The sequence below is a fragment of the Rhinatrema bivittatum genome, chromosome 8, assembly GCF_901001135.1.
Source record: "Rhinatrema bivittatum chromosome 8, aRhiBiv1.1, whole genome shotgun sequence".
Lineage (NCBI taxonomy): Eukaryota > Metazoa > Chordata > Amphibia > Gymnophiona > Rhinatrematidae > Rhinatrema > Rhinatrema bivittatum.
Window position 1 is genome coordinate 40,124,533 of NC_042622.1, and position 25,737 is coordinate 40,150,269.

General features: G+C 45.4%; 1 protein-coding gene across 1 annotated transcript in view; it reads left to right on the forward strand.

Moving 5' to 3' along the window:
- NCOA5 (nuclear receptor coactivator 5) overlaps window positions 1-25,737 on the forward strand; it is a 210,131-nt gene that overhangs the window by 172,599 nt on the left and 11,795 nt on the right. The window contains 2 exon segments of the mRNA XM_029613483.1: window positions 8,264-8,574; window positions 17,393-17,564. Of these exon segments, the coding sequence (XP_029469343.1) occupies window positions 8,264-8,574; window positions 17,393-17,564 (483 nt within the window).

Consider the following 25,737-nt stretch of genomic DNA (forward strand, 5'->3'; position numbering starts at 1 on the left):
CTATCGCAACTATATCTGAGATGTGGCATCCAGAATTGTATACAGTATTCAAGGTGCAGTCTCACCATGGATCGATACAGAGGCATTATGACATTTCCCATTATATTCACCATTCCCTTTCTAATAATTCCCAACATTGTCTTTGACACTAAGACCCAACGGTCTGATGAAATTCTTGCCCATTCTGTGTAAAAGGTTGGATAATCTGCCTCCAAGGACTTCTCTAACCTTTGATACAGACTGAGGAGTTTCTGAGTGACACTCGTAGGACCCTCGTGCAAATGCTCAATAGAGCTCAAAGCTCTACTGGCTTGGAAGAGAGACATCCATTGGGTTCCACCTTATTGCATTACCCCACAGATCATGTCTAAATCATCCTACTATCTATAGAAACAATGTTTAAGGTAAACAAAACTTGCTTTTACTTTACATTGAACTTGGGAGAGAAGAGGAGTTTTGTGGCACAGTTAGAGATGACACTATTTTTGTATGGTAAGAGAAAAGTGAAAACAAGCTAGTTCTGCTCTGTACCCATTATTGGAGATGCAGGGTGTATATGTAGGTCCTGTCCCATCTATTTAGACCAACACTTCACTCCCATATAGAAGAATTGATTGAATGATGCTATCAAATAATTTTAATGGCAGTTTTTACTGGGTAATTGGTACTGGCCTTGTTGCATGGAAGACTTTTCTGATCTAGACACCACTGCCATACACTTTAACACTTAGTTGTGCAGAACATTTGCAGCCGTGCCTTCTGCTTTGAGTGAGGGTGGGCCAAGAGAAATGGAGGGGGGGTAAAAGACCTCTGACCCAGAAGTCGCAAGCTGCTCCCCAAAAGAGCTAAGGTGAACCCCAACTAAAGGGTTGGGCAGAGGGGGCTTGAGCATTTTACAGCAGAGGACAAGTTGATGAAGTCGGAGGGATCCGATGAACTGCAGAATGACCTAGGTGTGATGATCCATACAGATGGTCTGACTGATCCGACTGACATTGCTGGAGCGTATCTGGATGGCGATAAGGATTTGGGATTCACGGAGGAGATTCCAATGGCAAAAGGGGATAACCTGTGAGTTTTCTGGCTCTTCCTCAAAGAGGAGTTGAGACGCCTTCTTCCCCAGATGCTGGAGGAACTGGGGCTCAAAGTTCTCCAGGAGGAGTCGGATAATGAAAGCGTTGACCCAGTACTGGGTGGGTTACGTGGACCGCCCTCAGCTTTTCTGCTGCCTAAAAAGTGGTGAAGTTGTTGAGCTGGGAGTGGGATACTCCTGAGGCACTCCCAAGGTAGCCAGGGCAATGGTGAAGTTGTACCCATTGATGGATGATACCTTGATGCTTAAGTTTCTGCGGTGACTAAAGATGACAATCCCAGTGTTGGAGTCGGCTGCACTGAAGGATGCCTAGTATCGAAAACTGGAAATTCAGTTGAGGATGTTTGAGGTCTCTGCTTTGTCTCCGAGCGGCGATCTGTGATAGTCTGATGCAGGGGGTGTGTTGACTCTGGGTGCAGAAGTCCCAGGAGAGTGTTTCTCATCTGACAGGGCTAAGTAGGCAGCCTGGTTGAAGGCTGGGATGGCTTATGTTGGGAATGCACTGTATGATTTGGTCCGGACTTCGGCCAGTGCTGTACTGTCTGCAGTGGCAGCACGGAGGCTTTTCTGGCTGCGGAACTGGTCAGTGGATGCATGGTCCAGGTCGCAGTTGTGTAATCTCCCTTTTAAGGAGAAAACTACTGTTCAGTGAAGACCTGAAACATCTGATCAAACATTTGGGGGAATCGAAGGGAAATAAGCTGCAGGAGGATAAGAGTGGAAAGACTTGCCCAGACCCATTTCTGAGATATGAGGAAGCTTGCTCCTACAAGAGTTCTTCGGCATCCTTGTAGATGCAGGGGTCAGGAAGGCAGCAGTCCTTTCGGGGCTCCCAGAAACCACCTAGGGATAGTGCTGGTCAGGGGACCTGCAGGAGCAAATCCACACAGTGTAGCCAGACAAGTCCACTCCAGCGTGGAAACTATTGGGAGACGTCTGACATGGTTTTTTTTACAGGGAGTGGACCAAGATAACATTGAATCAACGAGTCCTAGAGGTGATAAGAGATGGTTAAGCTTTAGAATTTTCACGTTCAATCAGGGAAAACCACCTTAGTTTCCCGTTGCACATCTCGCAGCAAATGAGGCAGTTCAAGATACGTTGCAGCGCCTTAAAGGTTTAGCTGCAAATGTTCTGGTGTCGTTCAGAGAATAGTCAAGGAAGATACTCTATTTCGTGGTTCCAAAAAAGAGAACTTTTTAACCCCATCCTAGACCTGCAGAAGATCAATGTGGCACTCGAGTTCCACATTTCCAGACTGAGACGTTAGACCGTGATAGCAACAGTGCGTCGGAGTTTTTTGGCGTCATTGGATTTGATGGAGGCTTATCTGCACATTCCCATATGCACGGAGCATCAGATGTTCCTTTGTTTCATGGTGCTAGTGCAAACATTTCCAGTTTAGAGCTTTTCCTTTTTGGTTGGCGATTGCTCCAAGGACATTCAAGAAAGTGGTCATGGTGGCAAGACACTGCGGAAGGAGGGGACTTTGGTTCACTTTTATTTGGATGACTGACGTATCTGAGCAAAGTCTGAGTGTCATCAGTTGGTCTGGAGGCTATGTTCGCTAGACTAGGTGGTCAATCAGAGTAAGGGGAGCAAGGTTCGATACCCAGCGAGGCAGAGTGTTTCTCACCTTCGAGAGGGTTGTGAAATTTTAGGAGCAGGTGGTTTGTTTGCGGCTGCCAGTTCCCAGGGCCTGGGATTATTTGCAGGTTCTGGGTTTATGGTGTTCACGTTAGACTTGGTGCTGTGAGACTTTGCCACATGCAACCCACTCCAGAGGGCATCCTTTTTCCAGTGGGACCCATTATCAGAGGAGTTGTAGCTGCTTTTACAGTTTAAGGGGTTGTCCAGGTCCAGTCTGTCATGGTGGCTCTCGCCACAACTTGGAGAACAGAGTGGATCTGGAAACTCCAGACTGGGGTAGTGGTGACTACAGACTTCAGTCTCCGAGGGTGGGAGGACGGTCTGTCAGGAATGGATGGCTTAAGGTCTCTGTTCACAGTGGAAGCATCCTGGTCTAGCAATCATTTGGAAATGAGGGTGGATCACAGGGCATTGGTGCTTCTTCCCTCAGCTCCGAGGGAGAATGGTGAGAGTTTTCTTGGACAGATTATTGGCATATATCAATCGTCCGGATGAGGTGAAGAATTGTGAGGTGGCCCTCAAGGTCCAAGAGCTGTTTGTCTGGGCGGAGCAGTATCTGCAAGGGATTGTGGTGTCACATGTGGCCAGAATGGACAATGTGCAGATGGATTACCTTAGCAGGCAACACTTGGATCTGGGGGAATGGGTAGACCTCATCCGAGCCAGGTGGGCTAGTCCTCAGTTGGACCTGATGGCATTGCAAAGTAATGCCAATGCATCTTGTTTTCTTCAGGTGGCAGATGGGAAGTCGAGGCTGAAGGCATCAAACATTCTGGTTCTTACTTGGCAATGGAGATTCTGCTGTACTTGTTTCCTCCATAGCCTCTTGTAGGCTGCGTGTTGACGCATAGAGCGACACCCAGGAAGGGTGGCTCTAATAGATCCAGAGTGGCTGCGTTGTCTGTGGTTTGTGGATCTGGTTAGTCTTGTATCCAACGGTCCTGTCAGTTTGTTCATCTGCAGGGACTGCCCTGACAAGGGCCCATCTCGGATCGAGTGAATTGCTTTTGGCTTGCGGCTTGGCTTTTGAGAGGAGACTCTTGAGGTTGAAAGGGTACTCTGAGCCAATTATTGCCACATTGCTTCAGGCGAGGAGGCCTTATGACCAGGTGTAGAGGGTGTTTAAGATCAGGTGTTTGGAAGAGGGCCTAGAGCCATTTGTGGGTGGATATTTCCCACATCTTGGCCTTTTTGGAGCAGGGTTGACTTAAGAGTCTAGCCTACAATTCGCTTTGAGTATAGGTGGGCCGCCTTAGCAAATTGCAATAAAGACTGCTGGCCTTTCATCCAGATATATGGTTTCTAAAAGGGGCGAAGCAGTTGAGGCCTCCAATACATAGGACATGTCCATTGTGGAGTCTTAACTTGGTCCTGTGTGTCTTCTGTGCACTGCCATTTGAGCCTTTGCAGAGGATGTCTTTCAAGGACCTTACTTTAAAGGCAGTTTTTCTGGTGGCAATTTGTTCAGGACCGGCAGATCTCGGAGCTTCAAGCTTTATCCTGTAGAGATCCTTGTCTAAGGATTAAGGATGATGGGGTGCCATTGTGTACAGTACCTTCAATTTTATTTATTTAAAACATTTTTATACTGATATTCTGTATTCAATCATACTGGTTTACAATAAAATGTGAAAAAAACCCACATACAATCAAACTAAGACAAAATACATCAGAATAAAACAAGGAAAATAAACATTCAATCAAAATACACTGAAGGTCATCTCGTTCCATCTCAATTAGACTGTGGAGTTTCCCCGTTTCAAAGTTGGCATTGGAAGAGTTGCACACAAGGGAACTTCACTTATTGGATGTGCATCAGACTCTGTTGTGGTATCTTAAGGTCACTAACAGTTTTTGGCGATTGATGATCTGTTTGTCTTATTTGGTGGAATGAAGAAAGGAAGTAAGGTGCTCATAGGCACGATTGCTCATTGGTTAAAGGAAGCAATTTTTTCAGCCTACCCCTCTTTAAAGGTTGGGCAGCTCCAGAGGGGTTACAGGCACATTCTACTAGGGCGCAAGCAGCCTTCTAGGCTGAATGTCAGTATCACCTTAGATCTGTTGGGCAGCAACGTGGTCTTTGTTGCACACTTTCACTGGGCAATTACCAGTTGGATGTTTGGTGCCAGAGGAGGCAGTGTTTGAGTGTGTTCTGAAAGCGGGTCTTTCAGGTGCCTGCCCAGTAGGGGTGGCCCTTAGTTGTATATGATCTTGTGAACTGAAATATTTTTCATCTCCCAGCCCCCAAAATTGTACAATCTGTGTAAAGTACTGTGTAAAATGTCAGCACAATCAGATACTAAAATGGCCCCCAAAGGCCCTGAAGTTTCAGACTTTAAAATTGATTTTTTTCCATATTAAACTGTTTTTAATCTTCATCCTTTTTTTCGAAAAGTATAGAATATTGAAGAGAATTTAATTTGCCAATAAAAGGTTCTGGAAGCTTATAGAAGGTTGTGGAAGGTTTTACAACTGTCAAGAAAGTTCTGAGGCCTATAGATAGATGGCATCATTCAACAACTGTCAGTTCAATTCGTCTTGCAGCCAGTATGGCAGTTTTCTAGTTCAGCCACAGATTTCAAGTTACAGTTCTATTCGTTAAGATTTTAGTAAGTTCTTGTATTAGTGAGTTTGTGCTTGTGATCCTAGAGCTGTGAGCCACGCTCGGTGGATGGCAAAGGCTGTTCATGCTTTTAAAAAATATTTATTCCAAGAGCAATTTAAACTGACCAAAAAATGATTCAATCAGAGCATGCATTTTTCTTATCAGACTCTATTTACGAGCCTAGTTCCTAGCACCGCTGGCTCTGAAAGCTCCATATCTAGATTACAATTTTTTACTGAAATTAATGGAGTATAAAGACGTAGATCCAGAAATTAGTAGTGCTGCCATGAAAAATTTGCAAACCATTTATAGCATCTATCACCAGAAACTGCCGCATTTGCATTCTTTGAAGTTCCACTAGACATTAAGCCAAAAAATGGATACTATAATGATGACTACAGAAGACAGCAATGCAGAAAATCAAATAAAACAATACATTGTTAGTAGTAAAGACCTCAACCGTTTTTTTTTTAACACTTCTAAGATTTTATTTCCGCAGAATCGAAGATGTGCTTCTCAAGATTTTCAATAAACAAATGAAAAAAAAAAAAAACCTACCTATCTATTTGGAAAGATGTCAACTTGCATCGTAGGTTGGAAACATTGAAAAGCATTGTAGTAGTTAACGACATGGCTGAGAAGCGTGAAAAGCAATGCATTATGCAGATTGTTAATAAAAACAGATAAAGTACCCAGATGCTACCAAAACTGACCTAATGAAGTAGAATCTGATATCTTATTGCATTTTTATTTCCATTTTAGAGGATGTTTTGCGAAGTATGTATTGTTTCTTTGGTTTCAATTTTTGCTCAATATCTTGGCTAATTTTTATTTCATGTAAATAACTGAAGAAAATAGTTATAAATAAAATTATTTAGATTATGCTTGACTATTTTCTCAAACATTTGAAGACGAAATAGAAAACTTTTAAATACTAATTTTCATTGACATTTGAAACTTTAAGGCCTTTGGGGGTCACCTTTAAATAGTTCAATTGTGCTGAAAATTTGCAAGGAGCACTTATATATTGGAGCAAGATTAGGGTTTGGGAGCAAAGAATTTCAAAAGTTGAAAAATAAGGGCCACCCTACTACCCAGTGTAGGGGAACTTGGTTACATCCACTTTTCTGGACTGATCTGGGGTATGAACAGGAAAGGAAAATTTGGTTCTTACCTGCTAATGTTCATTCCTGGAATACCCCAGAACAGTCCAGAGACCCTCCCCTTGTTTGTGAAAGACCGGCAATGCAGCAGTTATTCATTATTGCAGAGCTTTCTATGGGTATTCAAAGTCCTCTAGGACTGGATAGTTAGGACTGGAAGGTTTTCAGTTTCATTTGTTTGATGTGAGGGCTCCAGTTCTCAGTTTGCCCTAAAGGGGACGTTTTGAGTTGTTTGACTTTAATTCGGCTTGGGTACAGGCCAATACTGAGGACTGTAGGTGGCACTCTCAGTTATATAGCAGTGCCTGAAATGTTTTTATTGTATGCCTCCATCTGCTGGTAGGGATGCAGAACTCACTTTTCTGGCCTGATCTATAATATTCCAGGAACAAAAATTAGCAGGTAAGAACCAATTTGTGTTTGTGATTGCACTGTGGGAGGGAGAATGTGCATGTGTGACTGCATTGTGGGAGGGAGAAGGCACGTGTGCGCACCATCCCCCACCCTGACTTATTTGACAATCTCAGGGTGACTGGAAATCAAAAGTTCTCAGGTATGGAGAGCATCCTTAGTTTGTTATTGGATGTTGAATGTCTGCTGTTCTGAAATATTTTATTGATGTTGGAAATTTTGTAAAACTTTGTGAGGTTTTTAATTATTGGATGTTGTGTTCGTCAGCTGCTTGAAATATTCTTTTTTTTATTGCTATGGCTTTACTATTATGTTTTTTTATTTCTTATTTTGTTTTGATGCATGGTAATGTTTGTTTTTCCATTGTTGCACTGCATAGTTTGGCTTGTAGTTTTCCAGTTCAGCTTTTGTCTGCATGTTTTTATTTATGCTTTTTTTTTTATGGTAACTTTATTCTGTATTTGGTGTGTGTTCTGCATGTGTAACTGAGATGAGGTATTCTGCTAGCTAGCATATAGTTTGGGGATCTATAGCAGCCTGGTCTGTTTCCCTATCAGGAGTTATATTGGTAGGGAGTGAGTAAGTGACATTTTTCTCTTTTTATAATTTAATTTTTACGTGTGGAAAAATATATCTAGTTCAATCATTTACACAACACTCGAATATTTTAATTTAAATTGTCAATTTAAAATTAATATGCAAGACTTGTATGAAAGGAATCTGGCAGATGAGGGTGCCGAATGACTTGTGGCACTTGAAGATCAGTGTTATAAGTTACTCTCGGTTTAAATCTGGGCACACCACTTCAAAAGGTTGCCTACCCTGGCAGAGATAATTGCCTATTCAAGATGATACCCAAATTCTGGACCCCCAATGGCGAGACCAGTGGAATTGACTGTCTTTCAAACTGTAACGTCAAAATAATCATGACTTAATTGGCTCAATTTTAGTGATAAGAGCCTGTTAGGTGTCAGCCAATGTTTTACTGCAGTTATGCAAGAAATACGCTATATCCCTAAGGCTAGATAAAAGAACCAGATGGTCAGTGTATAAAATTCAAGCTATGGCATTTTTCTGTTGCACAGCATGCTGCAGTAAGTGGATAGAAAGTTTGTAATGTAGTGACTGCCTACTTTTGCATATGGTTATACAGGGGGTTTGTGTTAACTATTACCACTGAATTTTTCCTTCACTGAGTGCAAAGCTTGGTGATCACCTACTTTGAAAACTGGTGATTGAGTATCTCTTGATGGTCATCTGGCCCCTGGATATTTCAGGACCTGAGAAATTGCAAGAGGAAAGATGCAATAGTAATGACTAAAACTTACTTTTCTGTTACAGAACATCGCAACATGCCATTGGCAGATGCAGTGTTACTGGTAGCAAGGAACTATGAACGGTACAAGACAGAAGTACGGGAAAAGGATCGTGAAGCAATTGCCAGGAAAGCTGCCAAAATGGCTGATGATACCATCTTACAGGAGCGTGAGCGTGAGCGTATGACTACTATGGAAGAAGCAGGAAGAGCGACTCATCCTGCAGGAATACAGACCCTCCTGAACCTGCTGGCAGACAACAGGTACCTGACTGCTGAAGAGACGGATAAAAGCATCAATTAGCTGCGAGACAGAAAGGAGAGACAACTGAGAGGAGTTTCCTGACTCCCTGCAAGGTTAGTTCTCAAAGGTTTATTGTAGTTTGGAGAGAGGATAATGAATATATTCTTGAGGGGGCCTAGGAAGGCAGATGTCTTGTTATAGTGGGTGGCTGCCAGTAGTTTAAAGTTTGACAAGGGATGTTGTATGTAGACTGTAGGGGTGGCCAACTCTGGTCCTTGAGAGCCGCAAACAGGCCAGGTTTTCAGTATATCCACAATGAGTATTCATGAGAGATTTGCATATAATGGAGGAAATACATGCAGATCTATCTCATGCATATATTCATTGTGCATATTCTGAAAGCCTGGTCTGTTTGTGGCTCTCAAGGATCAAAGTTGGCCACTCCTGGTATATATCGTAGGGTGATCATATAACTCCATATTCAGGGGACAGGCTGACCTAGTCCACCTTTTAATGACATTGCATGCAGGGAATGTAGTTCCTTTTTAAAAAAAGTTCTATTTGTAAGAATTTATAAATATAAAACTGATGATGCTTGCTAAAGCAATGGAATTGGGCATACAGAAAATAAATTAGATGCCATATGCTTTGTGCCCTAACCCAGGGGTAGGCATCTTCACCAGTGAGGTGTTCAAGATATCCACACTGAAGATGCATTTATATGCAGTGGAGCATTGCATACAAATACATCTCATGTACAGTCGTAGATATTCTAAAAACCCTGACTAATATGCATTAAGGACCAGAACTGTGTACTCCTGACCTAACCAGAGGTACTGTTTTTAATGTCTTTTTATATTCTGCAACTTAATCGGAGTAGATTACAATAACATTCACAGTTTGTCAGTATGACTTAAAGAGCATAACAAACATACAAAATGAAATGGTAATATATAAATGTATTAAATAGTTACTAAAACATAATACCAATAAAACATTTTAAAATACATTTTGCCATATGCCTTTTAAAAAGAAATGATTTTAATATCTCTCAAATTTACATCCTCTTCCTCTCTCAGCTCAGCCAGTAAAGCATACCATAAGCAGTCCAACATAAGAATTAGACTTAACCAACTGTAGACAATATTCCACAAGGGCAGGAGTGACTAGTTGGTTTTGGCCACAAGATCTTAACAAACTGACCCCATCATTCTATGGACTCTATCAGGGTACCATCAAGCTAGGCTGAGAGAACATAGTACAAATTTTCATCTTTTTGAGACTTTCCTCATTTCAAAATGATGTCAAATCTCACCAAGGCGTACTGTGCTATTCGTACATCTCACTCTATATGCGAAACTGGCCCCTAAATCCTAAACCACCACTGACACCTCACCTCAACCTATCAAGTGGCCCTCCTGTAGAGATATAAATAGGTGCATTCAGTGAGGCCCTCCCCAGAGGTGTTGTCTCTCTTGCTCTCCTCCCCAAGCCCAGAAATGGCCAAAATGCAATTCCAAAAAATTTATCGCAAATTGCATTATGGCCATTTCAGTCATAGCGCACAGCTTAACGCCAGGGAAAAAGCTATAGCTATTTCCAGCATTAAAACCATGCAATAACATGCATTATACTATCGCACAGCTAGATATGGCCCCTAATTTTACTAAAACCCGCCCAAACTCCTCCCATCGATCCCACCCCCCCTCAAAATTTGCATTTGTGCTATGTACTACTATACTTTTCACATGCGTTAACGCATAATGCATTTTGATAAATGATCCTATGAATTTTCCCTGTACGTACCCGGATCAGTCCCAGGACCATGGGTTGAGCCTCCTGTCCAGCAGATGGAGACAGACTAAAACTGAAATAGTATCCTATATCAGGACAGAGCCTACCCTGCATCCCTTCAGTATTTGTCTCCAGCAGATGGATCAGCTCACCTTGCGGTTCCCTGATCTTGGCTACTTAGCCTTTTCACTGTTGGGTTTCTTTCTCTCAAGTATCAAACAAGTACCACTTTATTTTGAGAAAAAAAAACTACCTTTTGGGCTCTGTTTTTTTTGTGATCAGGAGACTGTCCTGTCTCCTGGCTCTTCTGGGCCCCGTTTTTTCTCTTCGGAATTTGTGCTTCTTATGCACAAATCCTACCTGGCCAGCTTGCAGGAGGAGGAGGACCCTCCCTCAGGTCCCCCTGCCGGCCACACTCGCTCGGCCAGCCCCTCTGCCTGCTCAGAGGCACGGGTCAGGTGCGGGTGGTCCCTCCTTTATCTGATCCTCCGTCTCTCTAGGTCTCTCCGGATTCAGACCCAAACATGGACTTGGTGGGGATGCTATCCCCCCCCCCCCCCCCCCCCCCCCCCCCCCCCCGAAGGGGATGATTCCGGGACTCAGGGCTCCGGCGTCTGCTTTTCCCTTTCACCCCATGCACAAATTGCTGTTGCTTCGGGAATGGAAGGCTTCCGAAGCGGGGCTCCGCGTCGGGAGGGCTATGGACAAGCTTTATCCCCTCCCGGAAGACTGCCTGGACATGCTGAGAATTCCCACGGTAGATTCTTCAGTCATGGCAGTTACGAAGCACACCACTATCCCAGTGGTGGGTGCGATGGCTTTGAAGGATGTTGCAGTATCGCAAGCTCAAATCTCCACCTTAAGCGTATCTTTTGAGGTTCTGGCCTTGGGGGTGCAGGCATCTTATCGCAGCACTCACGCAGCGGGCAAGCCTCAGGTGGGTTCAACAATTACTACTCGGCACCCAGGACCTCCCGTCTGCAGATGGGGAGCAGGCTGAATGATTGGAAGGGGCCATTGCATATGGGGCAGATGCACTGTATGACCTCCACAGCTTTGAGGAATTTTTTTCCAATTTTCATGACTTGTTATCTTCATCTTTTCTTCTTTGTTTTTAAGAGATTTTTATATAGAAATATAACTAAGTATAGTAATGATAAATAAAGAGCTCCGCGCACTGTTGCGCAGAAAAATTTAGACTGAGCCTGAGATAACCCTGTCTGAATATAGGGGGACGGGAGCACCTAGCTAAAAGATTTTACTAGACACAGCTCCGCCACCTAGTGGCACGGAGGACGTACCCATACAGCATGGCTAATTCAGCTGCTTATCTACGTGAAAATAGGAAATCACAGCTCTGAGCAGAATATGGTCTCAGAGGACCCTCAAGGCTCCCGCTTTATCATTAGTGCTATTAGCAATCTTCAGCAATTGGAAGGATTATTAACATTACTAGTTTAGCCTATTTTATATATGCTGATATACAATTTTTTTTTACTCTCTGTACACCAGATGGTACATTACCAATAGACAGGTTTTGTACTTGCAGCCAAGCAATAATTGAATGTTAGAAAATAAACTAAACACTCAAAAGTATAGTTCTTTTGGACTAGGAGTAAAGCTCCACCAGATATACTGTACAAAGAATGTACAGTAATTTTAGTTTTACCTGTTGAAGAGGCAGCTAGAAATTTGGGGGTTATGCTGGACTCCAAACTGACATTGATAGCTCAGATTTAAAATGTAGCTAGGTTTGGGTTGTTTTTTTAAACAAAATTGCTGAAATGCTTGAAATATTTTATTTCTACTGAAGATTTTAGTTTGTGGTGGTGTTTTTTTTTGTTTTACAAAAGTTGGTATCCAGCCAATTAGACTATTATAATGGTCTCTATGTAAAGCTTCCAGAAAATGTATTGCAGGTTCTTCAGTTAGTGCAGAATATGGCAGCAAGATTGACTGGCACCAGGATAAGAGTATAACCCCATCAATATGTTGCCATGTGCACTTTAAGATTGTCTTGATCATTCATAAATTAAAATGTATTTGGAATAATTACGTAGTTGAATGATGTGACAAAAGGAAAATTAGTTCTTAGCTGTTAATTTTCGTTCCTGTAGTACCACGGATCAGTCCAGACCGTGGGTTGAGCCTCCTGTCCAGCAGATGGACAGGAGGCTCAACCTCAACTGAAAAGGTATTCCTATATCAGGACAGAGCCTACGCTGCAGCCCTTCAGGTATAACCATTGTCAAGCAAAAAAGAACAAAGCCCCCCCCCCCCCCCCCCCTCCCCCCTGAAGAGGAAGGTAAAGCAAGTAAACCAGAAAAACTCAACTGAGTAACAATTACAACCATTGAAGGAACTCTGTATAAGAACGCTCTTGCATAGTCTGTCACCAACACAGATGCTTCCAGTATCCTGAATACAGAGATATAGAACTGGCATCCAGAACCTGTAGGAAAGCTTCAAGTGGACAAAATGAAAGAAAACAGGGAAGGGTGTCTGGACTGATCGTGTACTACAGGAACGAAAAATTAACAGGTAAGAACTAATTTCCTTCCCTGTACGTACCCGGATCAGTCCAGACCATGGGATGTATCAAAGCTTCCCTAAACAGGCCGGACTGAGACAGTCCCCACTCAAAGCACCTGTTGACCAAAGGAACCAAAAACCGGTGCTTGCACATCCAGATGGTAGTGTCGAGCAAAAGTATGCAGGACGTCCAAGTAATGGCCCTGCAGATTTCTTGCAGAGAAACAGATTGACTCGCCGCCCAGGAAGTAGCCTGAGAACGCAATGAAAGCAAAATTTCTTACCTTGTAATAGGTGTTATCCCAGGACAGCAGGATGCAGTCCTCACATATGGGTGACGTCACTGACTGAGCCCTATCACGGAAAACTCCGTCAAAGTTTCTAGAAACTTTTGACTGGCACACTGAGCATGCCCAGCATGCCATGATATTCTCAGCCATAGATTTTCTCGATCCCTGAGGGGGAGTAGAGGGTGTCGATGGCCGTATAATCTATGCCGGTTCAGATGACATCGATGCGATGGACAGAGTCGGGGTTTGAGCACGGAAGAGAAGTTCCATCTTCTCCATTCTGGCCTTGCGACCCTTTGGTGTCATTAGGGCACATTTGGTGCAGGTCAAGACATCGTGCTCACGTCCTAGACACATTACACAGACTTATGGGGGTCTGTGATAGACATGGTGCGGGTACAGTCCGGGCACAGACGAAACTCTGACGCCATGGAAAACATTTAGCCGCGGTACGGTCGACGGCCAGTAGGCCGCGAAGGCCAAACTCGACAGTAATCAGAGAAACGGGTAAAAACTTAACGGAGGTACCGCGGACTTATAAAAGGTAGAAGAAGGACTCCTGTGGGGGCAACTTAACTTTTAATAATTCCGTGAGGAAAATTCCAGTCAGGAATCTCTTCAGAACTACTGCGCGGAAAAAAAGAAGACTGAAGGGGGACCCCTGCTGGCTGCAGGGTTAGTGCCATGCTGGGCATGCCCAGTAGGGGCCAGTCAAAGGTCTGGAAACTTTGACAGATGTTTTCCGTGATTGGGCTCCATCCTGTGATGTCACCCATATGTGAGGACTAACATCCTGCTGTCTTGTGAGAACACCTGTTACAGGTAAGCAACATTTGCTTTCTGTTCCCATTTGGGTTAGTGATCTACTTTGAGTTCCATGTTTGGTTGTATATAGTTTGGTTTGGATACCATTCTGCTTTTATACTGAGTAATACTGACGGACTGTAGGTTGCACCCTAGGATATAGGGCAGAGTCTGTCAAATCTTCTCTGTCTCCATCTGCTGGAAGGGAGGCAAAACCCAGGAGTCTGGACTGATGGTACTACAGGAACAAAAATTAACAGATAAGGACTCATTTTCCTATAGCCCTCCAGTTTGTGGAGCCTCCCAGTAAGATCATAGCAGTCCCAGTGCACAAGATCCTTGTGGCTACTGCTAAGGATGTGGAAACACCCCCCTCATGGTGCCTCCCTTGAACAGGAAGGTGGAAGTGATTTTGTGTCCAAAAGGCTCTTGGATTGACTAGCGTCCACTGCCCCACCAGTTGAGGTATGTTCACCCGTTCCACAAGCAATCAGGAAGTCTGCATTGGGTGACTCAAGGACAACTTAAGAAAAGAGAAGTCTGGAGGTCCCCAACATGAATAGCAGTGACAAATGCCAGCCTAAGAGGCTGGGAGCTCATTGTTGCAAGGCCTATAGTGAAAACGAGAAGTGAGCTGGTCTGTCAACAGATTGGAAATAAGAGTTGCTCTTCTCTTCCTTCCTCCCATTGATTTGGGTGTAGTAGTAGATATATGTGAACAGACAAGGGAGCACTAAATGTCTTGGTTGACTGTTTTCATGGAATGGGCAGAAAGTCTTGTCGGTGCTGTGAAATAGCTGGAAAAGACAATGTTCAAAGAGACTTCCTCAGCCAGCATCCATTGGACCCAAAGGAATGAGATGGCCTTCCAGTCAGCAAAAAGGAAGCCTTACAAGTGGATCTCATGGCGGCAGGCAGAATTTCAAATCAGGGAAGTTTTCAATCACAGAAAACTATGGGAATAGATGTCATAATTCAAATGTGGCTGAAGACCACCTCTACATTTTTTTTTCCTTCATGACAACTCTTTGTAAGAGTGCTAAGAATAATCTGTCCTTTGTTCTAATAGCCCCTGATGCAGATCAGGGTAGAGGAACCTCTGTCTGCTGACAGCTTGTTACAACAAGGCTTGATCCTTAGGGAAGATCCACTTGTTTCTCACTTAGCCATTAACAGGGCTTGCTTACACAAGAGATATATGGAACCTAGTGATTTGCAACCGGGTTGACTGCTAGGAAATGGTATACTACTTTAGTGTATGTACAGATCCGAAGGATGTTAAGTGCCTGGTATCAGCAACAAGCATTATACCCTGAAAGGGTTTCTGACACTTAGCCATTTTTCAAAACTATTTTGTAGAAAATATTATCTCTATTTTTTGTTCAGGTGGTGGCCTTATGTTTATAGGGGAAGAGTTCAAGATTCTTCAGTCGCAACACGATTGGCCACAGTTCCTTATTTGAAGGGTGTAAAGCATTTCGTATGTTCTCACAGGACAAAGCAGGATGATAGTCCTCACATATGGGTGACATCATCAGATGGAGCCAATCACGGAATACTTTTGTCAAAGTTTCTCGATCTTTGACTGGCACCTACTGGGCATGCCTAGCATGGCACTAACCCTGCATCCAGCAGGGGTCTCCCTCAGTCTCCTTTTTTTTTCCCCCTGTGCAGCTATAGCCACGCTGAAATTTGGAGCTCTTCACAGTTCCTGACTGAAATTTTTCCTCAGGAAATTTTTTTTTAACTTGCAAAAGTTTATACCCCCTAGGGGTCTCCCTTCTTTGCTGTCGAGCGCAGAGTCGTACGGTAAGTTTACCCCGTTTTCTCTTTTTCAGTCTGTTCCCGGCGGGGACATCTGGGCCTTATTGGCACCGACCGCGACCGGCCTAAATTTTTCGACAGCCACGATGGCGACGGGTTTTTGTCGATGCCCTGACTGTCCAAGAACTATGTCAATCATGGACCCTTATCTGGTCTGTCTTATGTCTCGGATCGTCGCACAACATGGGGACATGTTCCGATTGTGCCCAAATGACCCCGAAAGGCCGTAGGGCACGATTAGAGAAAATGGCACTGTTATTTCAGCAGCGCATCTCCACAGGCGCCATCGACTCGATCCCCAGTGAAGCATCGATGTCAGTCCTAGGCCGAAGACTCCCAATCTGTGTCTGTCTTCGGGGTCTCCTTCATCGATGCCGGAGTCGGGTAAAGCGGAGCACCGGGAGAAGCAAAGACACAAGCATTGGAAACCGGTGCCTTCCACTTCCACAGTATCTGTGCCATCGAGTGAACCACGGATGAAGAAGACCCAGGCCGAGGAGCATACCGTGCCCTCAAAGCCGGATGCACAGAGGCGTCCCTCGCCTTCGGTTGGCATGGCTGCTGAGACTCCACCGGGACCGGTGGGCCCTCCGGTATTGCCTGCCATGCCTCCCACTCAGGACCCTGGGGTTCACCACCCCAGCGCTCAGAGAGGAATTGCACCGGATGGTGCAAGAGGCTGTGGTCCAGGCTGTACAAGGCCTCCCGCGACCACAGACGCCAGCATCTGTGCCGTAACCAGCACCGATGCCACTGGTGCTGCTTCCTCTCCTGGACAAGCTAGATTTGCTTATCAGTGCCTTGCCGGGGGCACCGAGAAAATCGCAGATACCCATGGCCCCATCAACACCATCCCACTTTCATCAGGAGAAGAGGATCCGTCGAGGCCGGATCCTGTTCCAGGGCCTTCGGGAGTGCCCACACAGAGGCCGCCAGTGAAGTCCCCAATGCCATTGGTGCCCTTGCGTCCGGTACCAATACCGGACCTCGATTTCTCGATGCCAAAACCAGGTCCATCAATGCCAAGACCTTCAGCTGGTGGAAGTCCAAGTTTTCCACTTGGATCACCGAGGGATGCAGGGGATCAGCCCTTATGATCCATGGATGGACGATTCATCAGGATCCCAGGAATCAGAGTTTCCATTGGAGCTGCCGCCTCCAGACGAAAGACGCAAGACGCAAGTCTCCGCCAGAAGATCTCTCCTTTATTAATTTTATCAAGGAGATGGCGCAGACTATTCCATTCTAACTGCAGATGGAAGAGGATTCCGGGCATAAAATGCTGGAAGTGCTTCAGTTCCTGGATCCCCCAAAGGAAATCATGTCCATCCCAGTCCATGAAGTGCTGCAGGATTTGATGCAACGCAATTGGGAGCATCCTTGTACAGTCCCTCCAGTGAACCATAAGACTGATGCTATTTACCTAGTCCAACCTTCCCCAGGTTTCCAAAAGACACAATTAGCTCATCAGTCGGTGGTGGTGGAGTCCGCCCAGAAGAGGGCCAAGCGTCCAAAGCCCCATTCCTCGGTACCACCTGGGAAGGAACAGAAGTTTCTCGACGCCTTAGGCCGCAGGGTGTTTCACCGGGGCCATGCTTGTCTCGCATATTGCGTCATATCAGTTATATATGACACAGTACAACCGTAACCTGTTTAAACAACTACAGGAGTTTGAGTCCGTTCCAGAGCAGCTTCAAGATCAGCTGAATTCCATCGTAAAGAAGGGTTTCGATACGGGAAAACATGAGGTCAGATCGGCATACGATGTCTTCGAACATCATCCCAATTATCAGCGCTCACCGTTGGACTTGGTTGAAAACCTCCGATTTCCGTCCCAAGGTACAGGATAGTTTGGCTGACTTCCCATGCACAGGAGATAACCTGTTTGGTGAAAAAATCCAGAGATGGGTGGCCAGCTGAAGGATCACAGCGAAACACTTTGTCAGCTCTCGGCTCCCTCCAAATGCCCGTTCCGACGTGAAACTAAACGGATGGCATACAAGCCGAAGGTATTATCCACCAGCGACTCGGGCTCGCCCGTCCCGGCCCTTTCAGAGTCTGCAAACCCTCGCAGCCGTGAACTCAGGAAGCTCATCCTGCTCCTGCAGTGGGATTTTGATTTCTCAACTCCAGAGGGAAGACCAGCCCCTGTTGCCCAATCTACCCTGTAGGTGGCAGCCTATACCACTTCTCCACCAAGTGGCTGACATCATCACTGACCAGTGGGTAGCTCAAGGCTACCATCTAATTTCCTTTCCGTCCCGTCAGATACTCCACCTCGCCGGGGTGGCCCTCTTCCGACAACTGTCAGCAACTGCAGCAGGAAGTAACTTCCCTTCTGCAAGCAAATACCATAGACCTGTTCCTCTGTCTGAGGGGGCATGGATTCTACTCCCGGTACTTCTTAATCCCAAAGAAGAAGGCAGGCATTCGCCTGATATTAACCTTCGGGCCCTAAACAAACATCTTCGGAAGAGAAGTTTCGGATGGTAACCTTGGGATTCTTACTTCCACTTCAACAGGGGGGATTGGCTCTTGCTCTCTAGACCTAAAAGACACATACTGCACATTGCAATTTCCCCATCTCACAGAAAATACCTCCGCTTTCTTGTTGGAGACCAACATTTCCAGTACAGGTTCCTAAAAAACAGAAGCAGTGCTACTGCACGCAATCAATCAATCAAACGAATGTGCAGAAAAATCCAATGTCCACACATGATTTGAAATGAGTTATTATTTTAAAATGGCAAATTCCACAGTGTTGTATAATGCAAAGGTTCAAAACAGGTCCCCCGACATGGACCCGTGTTTCGCCAAGAGGCTGTGTCTGGAAGGACAAGGCAATATTTTATTTTTTTCTGTAGCAATTTTCACACTGGGAGTGCAGGGTCCTTCCATTCGGCTTGGTGTCAGCCCCCTCGGGTCTTCACGAAATGCCTGGCGGTAGTGGCCACATACTTAAGACTGGGCACTCATGTCTATCCTTACCTGGACGACTGGCTACTGAGAGCTCAGTCATCGGACGGAGTATTTTACTCCCTCCACCTTCAGTGCGGCTACTACTATCATTGGGATTTCTAATCAATTAGCAGAAATCTCAACTAATTCCGTCTCAGTTGCTCTCCTTTATCGGAGCGGATCTCGACACAATCCAAGCAAGAGCTTTTCTTCCCAAGGACCGAGCGCTCACACTGGCGTTGCTGGCGAGTGATATACAGTCTCGTCCAACCACGATGGCTCGTCATCTGCTAGTCTTGCTGGGGCATATGGCATCCTCTGTCCATGTTACCCCAATGGCTCGTCTAGCCATGCGAGTAACACAGTGGACATTGAAGTCCCAGTGGTCACAGGCACATCATCCATTGTCCAACATTGTCCACATCAGGTGACTTCATCTGTCACTGGCATGGTGGATCCTGGAGTCCCATCTGCTTCAAGGTCTACCCTTTCAAGCTCCAGAACCTCAAATAATTTTGACTACCGATGCTTCCACTCTAGGTTGGGGAGCACATGTCAACAGCCTGCAGACTCGGGGAACCTGGTCGGCAGAGAAGTCGCAACATCAAATACATTTTCTGGAGCTTCGAGCGATCAGATATGCGCTCTCTGCATTTCGAGACTGTCCAACAAAACAATCCTGATCCAAACGGACAACCAGGTAGCAATGTGGTTCATGAACAAGCAGGGGGGAACCGGGTCCTACCTCCTTTGTCAGGAGGTAGCACAGATTTGGGCTTTTGCTCTCTCAGGCCATGCTTCTCAGAGCGATCTACCTGGCGGGTGTGGACAATGTTCTAGCGGACAATCTGTCAGGAATTCCAGCCCCACGAGTGTTCCCTCAACCCTGTAGTTGCAGACAGAATATTTCGGAAGTGGGGGCACCCGACCATCGACCCTCTTTGCCTCACTTCAGAATTGCAAGGTGGACAACGTCTGCTATCTACATCTCAGTCGCCAAGTTCCACCTCGGATGCGTTCGCACTGTCCTGGAAGGAAGGCCTCCTCTATGCCTACCCACCACTTCCTCTCATCAGCAAGACTCTTGTGAAGCTGCGCACGGACAAGGGTATGATTCTCATTGCCCCCTACTGGCCACGTCAGGCATGGTTGCCCATTCTTCGGGATCTCTGTGCGTCCGCAGATTCCTCTAGGCTCGGATCCATCCCTGATATCTGAGGAACGGCCAATTTCGCCACCCCTACCTTCGGGCCTTGGCACTGACAGCTTGGATGTTGAAAGGTTGATCTTACAACTGCTCAATCTTTCTGAATCTGTATTCCTGGTCCTGGTAGCTTCACAAGCCTTCTACTAGAAGATCTTATCATTCTAAATGGAAAAGATTTTCATTGTGCAATACTTTTTACCTGCCCCACAAATCAGTTTTTAGACTACCTCTGGCACCTCTGAGTAGGTTTACAAACCTCTTCCATTAAAGTGCATGTCAGTGCGGTGGCTGCCTTCCATAAAGGTACAGGAGATGTCTCTATCTCAGCCCAACCTCTGGTGGTGCGCTTTATGAAGGGATTGCTTCACCTGAAGCTGCCTCTCCGTCCACCGGCCCAGTCTTGGGACCTTAATGTGGTTTTAGCACAGCTCATGAAACCTCCGTTTAAGCCTCTGCATTCCTACGAGTTGTGGCATATCACGTGGAAGGTCCTTTTCCTTCTGGCGTTAACGTCTGCTCGCAGGATCAGTGAGCTACAGGCGCTGGTCACATATTCCCCTTACACGAAATTTCTACATGATCAAGTGATCCTTCGCACTCATCCTAAATTTCTTCTGAAAGTGGTTACTCTGAATTTCATTTAAATCAATCCATAGTACTACCCCACTTTCTTTCCAAAACCCCACTCCCTGCTGAGCAGGCTCAGCATTCCTTGGACTGCAAACACACTGCAGGCCATAGGAAATCTACCCAGTTATTTGTTTCCTTTGATAAACTTAAGCTGGGACTCTTGGTCAGAAAGCAGACCCTATCCTCCTAGCTAGCGGACTGTATTTCCTTCTGCTATCAGCAAGCTGGCCTTCCGCTTCTGGGACGAGTTAAGGCGCCCTCCATTAGAGCAATGGCAACGTCGGTTGCACAGCCATCGTTCTGTACCTCTTATTGATATCTGCAACCTGGAGTTCTCGCCATACCTTTGCAGCCCACTACTGCATAGACAGAATCTTGAGTGCCAGCTTTATCTTTGGCCAGTCTGTTCTACGCAATCTCTTCTCAGCGTAATATCCAACTTCCTTCTACACCTGCAAAGAATCACCCTTGTTGTTGTGCCTGTTGCACATCTGGGTGTTTTTTGGTACATGCTCGGGCATCCTCAGCTTGTTATTCACCCATATGTGAGGACTACCATCCTGCTTGTCCTGCGAGAAAGCAGAGTTGTTTACCTGTAACAGGTGTTCTCACAGGACAGCAGGATGTTAGTCCTCACGAAACCCACCCGCCACCCCACGGAGTTGGGTACGCTTGCGATTTATTATGTTATTTTTCGCACACTCATTTTTGCTATACATAAGACTGAAGGGAGACCCCTGTGGATGCAGGGTTAGTGCCATGCTGGGCATGCCCAGTAGGTGCCAGTCAAAGTTCTAGAAACTTTGACAAAAGTATTCCATGATTGGCTTCATCTTGATGATGTCACCCACATGTGAGGACTAACATCCTGCTGTTCTGTGAGAACACCTGTTACAGGTAAGCAACTCTGCTTTTAATCCAGTGGTCCCTTCTTTAGATCTCAATCAGGCTTTGAAGTCTCTAGCAGGAACTCCCTTTGAGTTTGTAAGATAGGTAATGCAAGGATTTATCATTGAAGACTGGTAGCCATCTGTTCAGCAAAAAGCATCTTGGAATTACAGGCCCGGTCTTGCAGGAATCCATACTTGTTAATTTCAGAGGAAAAAGTAGTGATCCATCTTGACCAGACTACTTCCTTATCAATGTTTAGATCAAAGAATTGTAAGAGTGACAATAGAAGTCTACATACATTTGACCCCATCCCCTCTAAAGTCACTGTTTGTTCTCTGTAACCAGGTGGATTAAGGAAACTATTAGCACAATGCATATTGGCCAGGGATTGCCAGTTCCAGAAGGCTGAGAGTACATTTCAGTGAGAGCATAAGCGGCTTCTGGGTGGAATCAAAGGTAGTCTCTCCAAAGGATATTTGCAAGGCAGTGACTTGGTCATCCTTGCATTCCTTTGGTAAGCATGACAGCTTGGATGTCCCACTTGAATGGACTGGTATGGCAGGATGATAAGCAAAAATGTCTTACCTGAAAATTTTCTTTCTTTGAATCCTGCTATACCAGCCCAGAACTCACCCAGATCAGTTGAGGCTGGTGAAATTACAGCAATTATTTATAGGGAGAACAGAAAGGAGTAGGACCTGTTAGTCCCTTTCCTCAAGCTGTCCCTTCCAAAAAAGGGAGAAGAGAGGGGTTGTAGTTCCTGTTTCCTAAGTTAATTACAAAAGTGCATTTCTCATTTCCTGTTCTGATGATTGTTCAGTTGATTTAGCTTTGACAAAGATATACTGATCAGTCTTACTATTGCACAAGCTCATGTACAGTGAGTAATGTCATAGAAAATTAGATCTGTCTCCACCTGCTGGCAAGTAGGTATAAACTACTGGACTGGTATGGCAGGAGTCAAGGAAAGGAAATTCAGGTAAGATTCGATTTCTCTATCATCCTTCCAACATTTTCCTTCAGGCCACATACATGTCTACAAAGGTGGGCAAGCCCTGTACAGTTTGGATTACTAAAGAACCTTTGTCTTCTATTTCAAGTAAACTGAAACTTTTAGAAAGCTTACCCAGCTTTTTCTTTTCTTTTGACACCAATAAACATGAAATTGCCATTGCCAGTCACTTCCTTTCTAATTGAATGGCAGATTGCATCTCTCTATATAATGCCCAAACAGGTCTGGTGCTATCTGGGTGTGACATAGCTCAGTGTTAGAGCCATGATGTTATCACTAGCCCATCTGAGATCCATCTTCTTGAAAGAGATTTGCAACGCTGGGACTTGGATTTCAAGCCAAACATTTGCATCCCTTTATTGTTTAAATACTTCCAACTTGTCAGCTTTGGTTAGTCTGTCCTTCGAGATCCATTTGAGGTTTAGAATTACACCATCCTTCCCAAGATCCATTGTTCCAGGCAGTTCTCTTTTAAAAAAAAAAAATGTTGCCCATAACTGCTATTTTTCAGTAGTAAGGGATTCTTCACTTGCTGTCAGAGAAAGTGAAAGTTGCTTACTTGTAATAGCTGATCTCAAGGATAGCAGAATAAGTTCACAGAACCCACCCTCTCAGCTCCCTTTAGAGTTGGTTCCTATATTTTTTGAGCTATATTAAGAACTGAAGGGATAGCCTTGCAAAACGAACACAGACATGCTCAGAGTGCATAGAAGCTTTGTAGTAAACTTTGCCACCCCTGGCTCTATCAGATGACATCACTCACCTATGAGGACTTTCATTTTTCTCTCCTCAGGAAGCAATTTTTTGCTGTCCTGCACTTCAGCAGAATTCAGCAACTAAGGGAGGCAAGCTAAGCCCCAAAATTTCAGGAATCCCGCTCTTTCACAATGATGGATTTGCTTTTTCAGGACTCCAGAATCTCTCAGCAATTGTCTCAAAATAATCTGTCTCAAAATAATTTTCTTGAGCTTAATAATGGTCTTTAAATTATCTCCAAGGTGATTGTGTTTGGTTGCCCCAAACAGTTGGTGCAAGTACTAGGGAGAGCTGGAGTTGATGGCCAATTCAGACTTCTAAATTCCCAAAGGGCAGCTTTTTTGCCATTCTGAATGCTGTGCAGGTCAGGTCCACTTCTCCCAGGGCTACTGCGTCATCTGTAGCTTCCATGCATCTGTTCTCTGTGGTTCAGGTCCATTTCCCCCCCCTCACCCCAAAACCAATCAGATATACAGGAGAGCTTGTTTCTCGGGAGCTTGATGCTTCCTTATCTTATCCAGAAGGGACTGCATATTGGCATCTGGAAATCTAAGAAGAGGGTAAATTCTCGCAATAGACCATGCCCTTTCTTTTCCCAGAGTATAAAAAGAATGAAGTTTCAAAAACCCAGAAAACGATTTTAAAGAAGAAATATTTCAGACTGTGGAGCAGTGTTCCAACAGGTTGACATAATCTTGCAATCTCCCAGCTGTAGTTTTTTGTTCTGTTTTTTGTGTTGCTTTCCCTATGAACACATCAGAACTCAATCACCATGCATGCAGTGGGGCCAGTTCTTCTGGACATGGCGTTATATGGTCTGGATATATAGAGGAAAATAAAATGTAGAGTTGGTATGTTTTTGTCTACTTTGTAAAGATGGAGGCAAAAATATTTCAACATAGTATCATTAGAAACAAAGACTGGTAGATGCTGTTTGGAATGTGGTATTCTAATATGACTTGTATTTTTTCTTTGAAATATTGTCTTTTGGACCACTACCTAATGAGGGCAGTTTTTAAAACAACATATATGGGTTGGTGATTTACCTTGATAAATTGGCTGTTTGACAATTGCTCTCCTTGCATCCGGCTAAAAGTGCATGTAGTGTTTTATATTATGTCTACGTTTAGTTGTTTTAGGGGAGTATTCTCAAGGCTTTGGGCAAGATCAGAAAATTGCTTGTGTATACAATTTGCCATTTCCTAGCATGTAGCAGATAGACTCAGGACCAATGGGTATAGTGTATTCCTGATAGCAGTTGGAGACAGATCAGATTTCAATCTGACGTCAGCCCTAGTACATATACCCCTGCAGGAAGTGCAGCTCTTCAGTATTTTCTGTCTCCATAGCAGTTAGGGACTACCTGCACGCTCTCACAGCATTAGAGCAAAATCAATGGAGGAAAAAATCCTAAAATCAGAAGAAAACCTACCTCTACAGACAAGCCCCGCTCTCCTGTTGGCGATACTCTCTGGTCCCTCCCCCAGTTGAGAATTCCCAAGGTGATTTCCGTGGTCCCTCGGAGGTAAGCCTCGGTCCGGCGGCCGATCCTCGGCGGGGACCTAGCCCCCCCGATCTCGGGCACGGCTGAGCGGCAGCGGGTGCATCCTCGAGCGGGCGGTGAAGGTATTTGCCCTCTCCCCCCGCAGCTGGAGACGCCCGGAATGAAACCGGGAAGCGCCGAAGACAAGGTAAGGTAGATAGCTTCTAAGACTCGGTCTCAGAGGTTCGAGGAGTCGCACAGGTCGCCGGCCAGGACCAGTGCCGCCGGGTTGATCCGCCCTAGCAGGGCCAGGCCCCGGTTAGATTCAAGGGTCTCCCCCACGTGGAGACCCTCCGAAGTGGTCGCCATATTGCCTGCGTGGTCGCTGTTGCCATTTTGGCCCTATTCGCCGCTCTGCTCACCGCTTCGACTCGGGCACACAAGGCTCGCTAGGCGCACAAAAATTGCATGTGCGCATAAAGTTACACGCACAAGATACGCGTGCAGCACGTGCTTACTGGGGCCAGGCGCATAACTGCGGCTTAGGTGCACACCTGCGTGCACACAACTCGCATGCACATCTTCGCCCTAAGCGCATAAAGATTTACGCGCCTATATCCATGGCACCACCGGAAACGGAGATCAAGGCCTCAAGGCCTCTGGCCAGCATTAGTTGCTGAATAAGTTTTTATTTTAATGCACCTGCCCCCTTCTTTTTAGCCTTTAGTGGTGTAACACATATACCTCTCTCTCTCTATCTGAATAATATTTACTTTATTATATTTATTTTTTAATCCCCCCTCAGTCCCCTCTGCCCTTCCCCGGCCCGGGGTGTTTGGGCCTGGGCCGCCGCGGCTCGAGTTTTAAGAGCGGGCCGGCGGTATGCGCGCGCGCGGGGTCGGAGAAGGAAGGCGGCTGCCGGCGGCCCAGGGTTCGGGCTGTGCGCGCCTGGGAGGAGGAGGAGGTGAGTGAGGCCCTGCGGCCGCCAGGCTCCGGCCTTTGTTGCGAAGGAATTTGACGGATATGTTCGTGTCTGTGTGTGTGAGAGAGAGAGAGACTGAGGAGAACGCGGCCC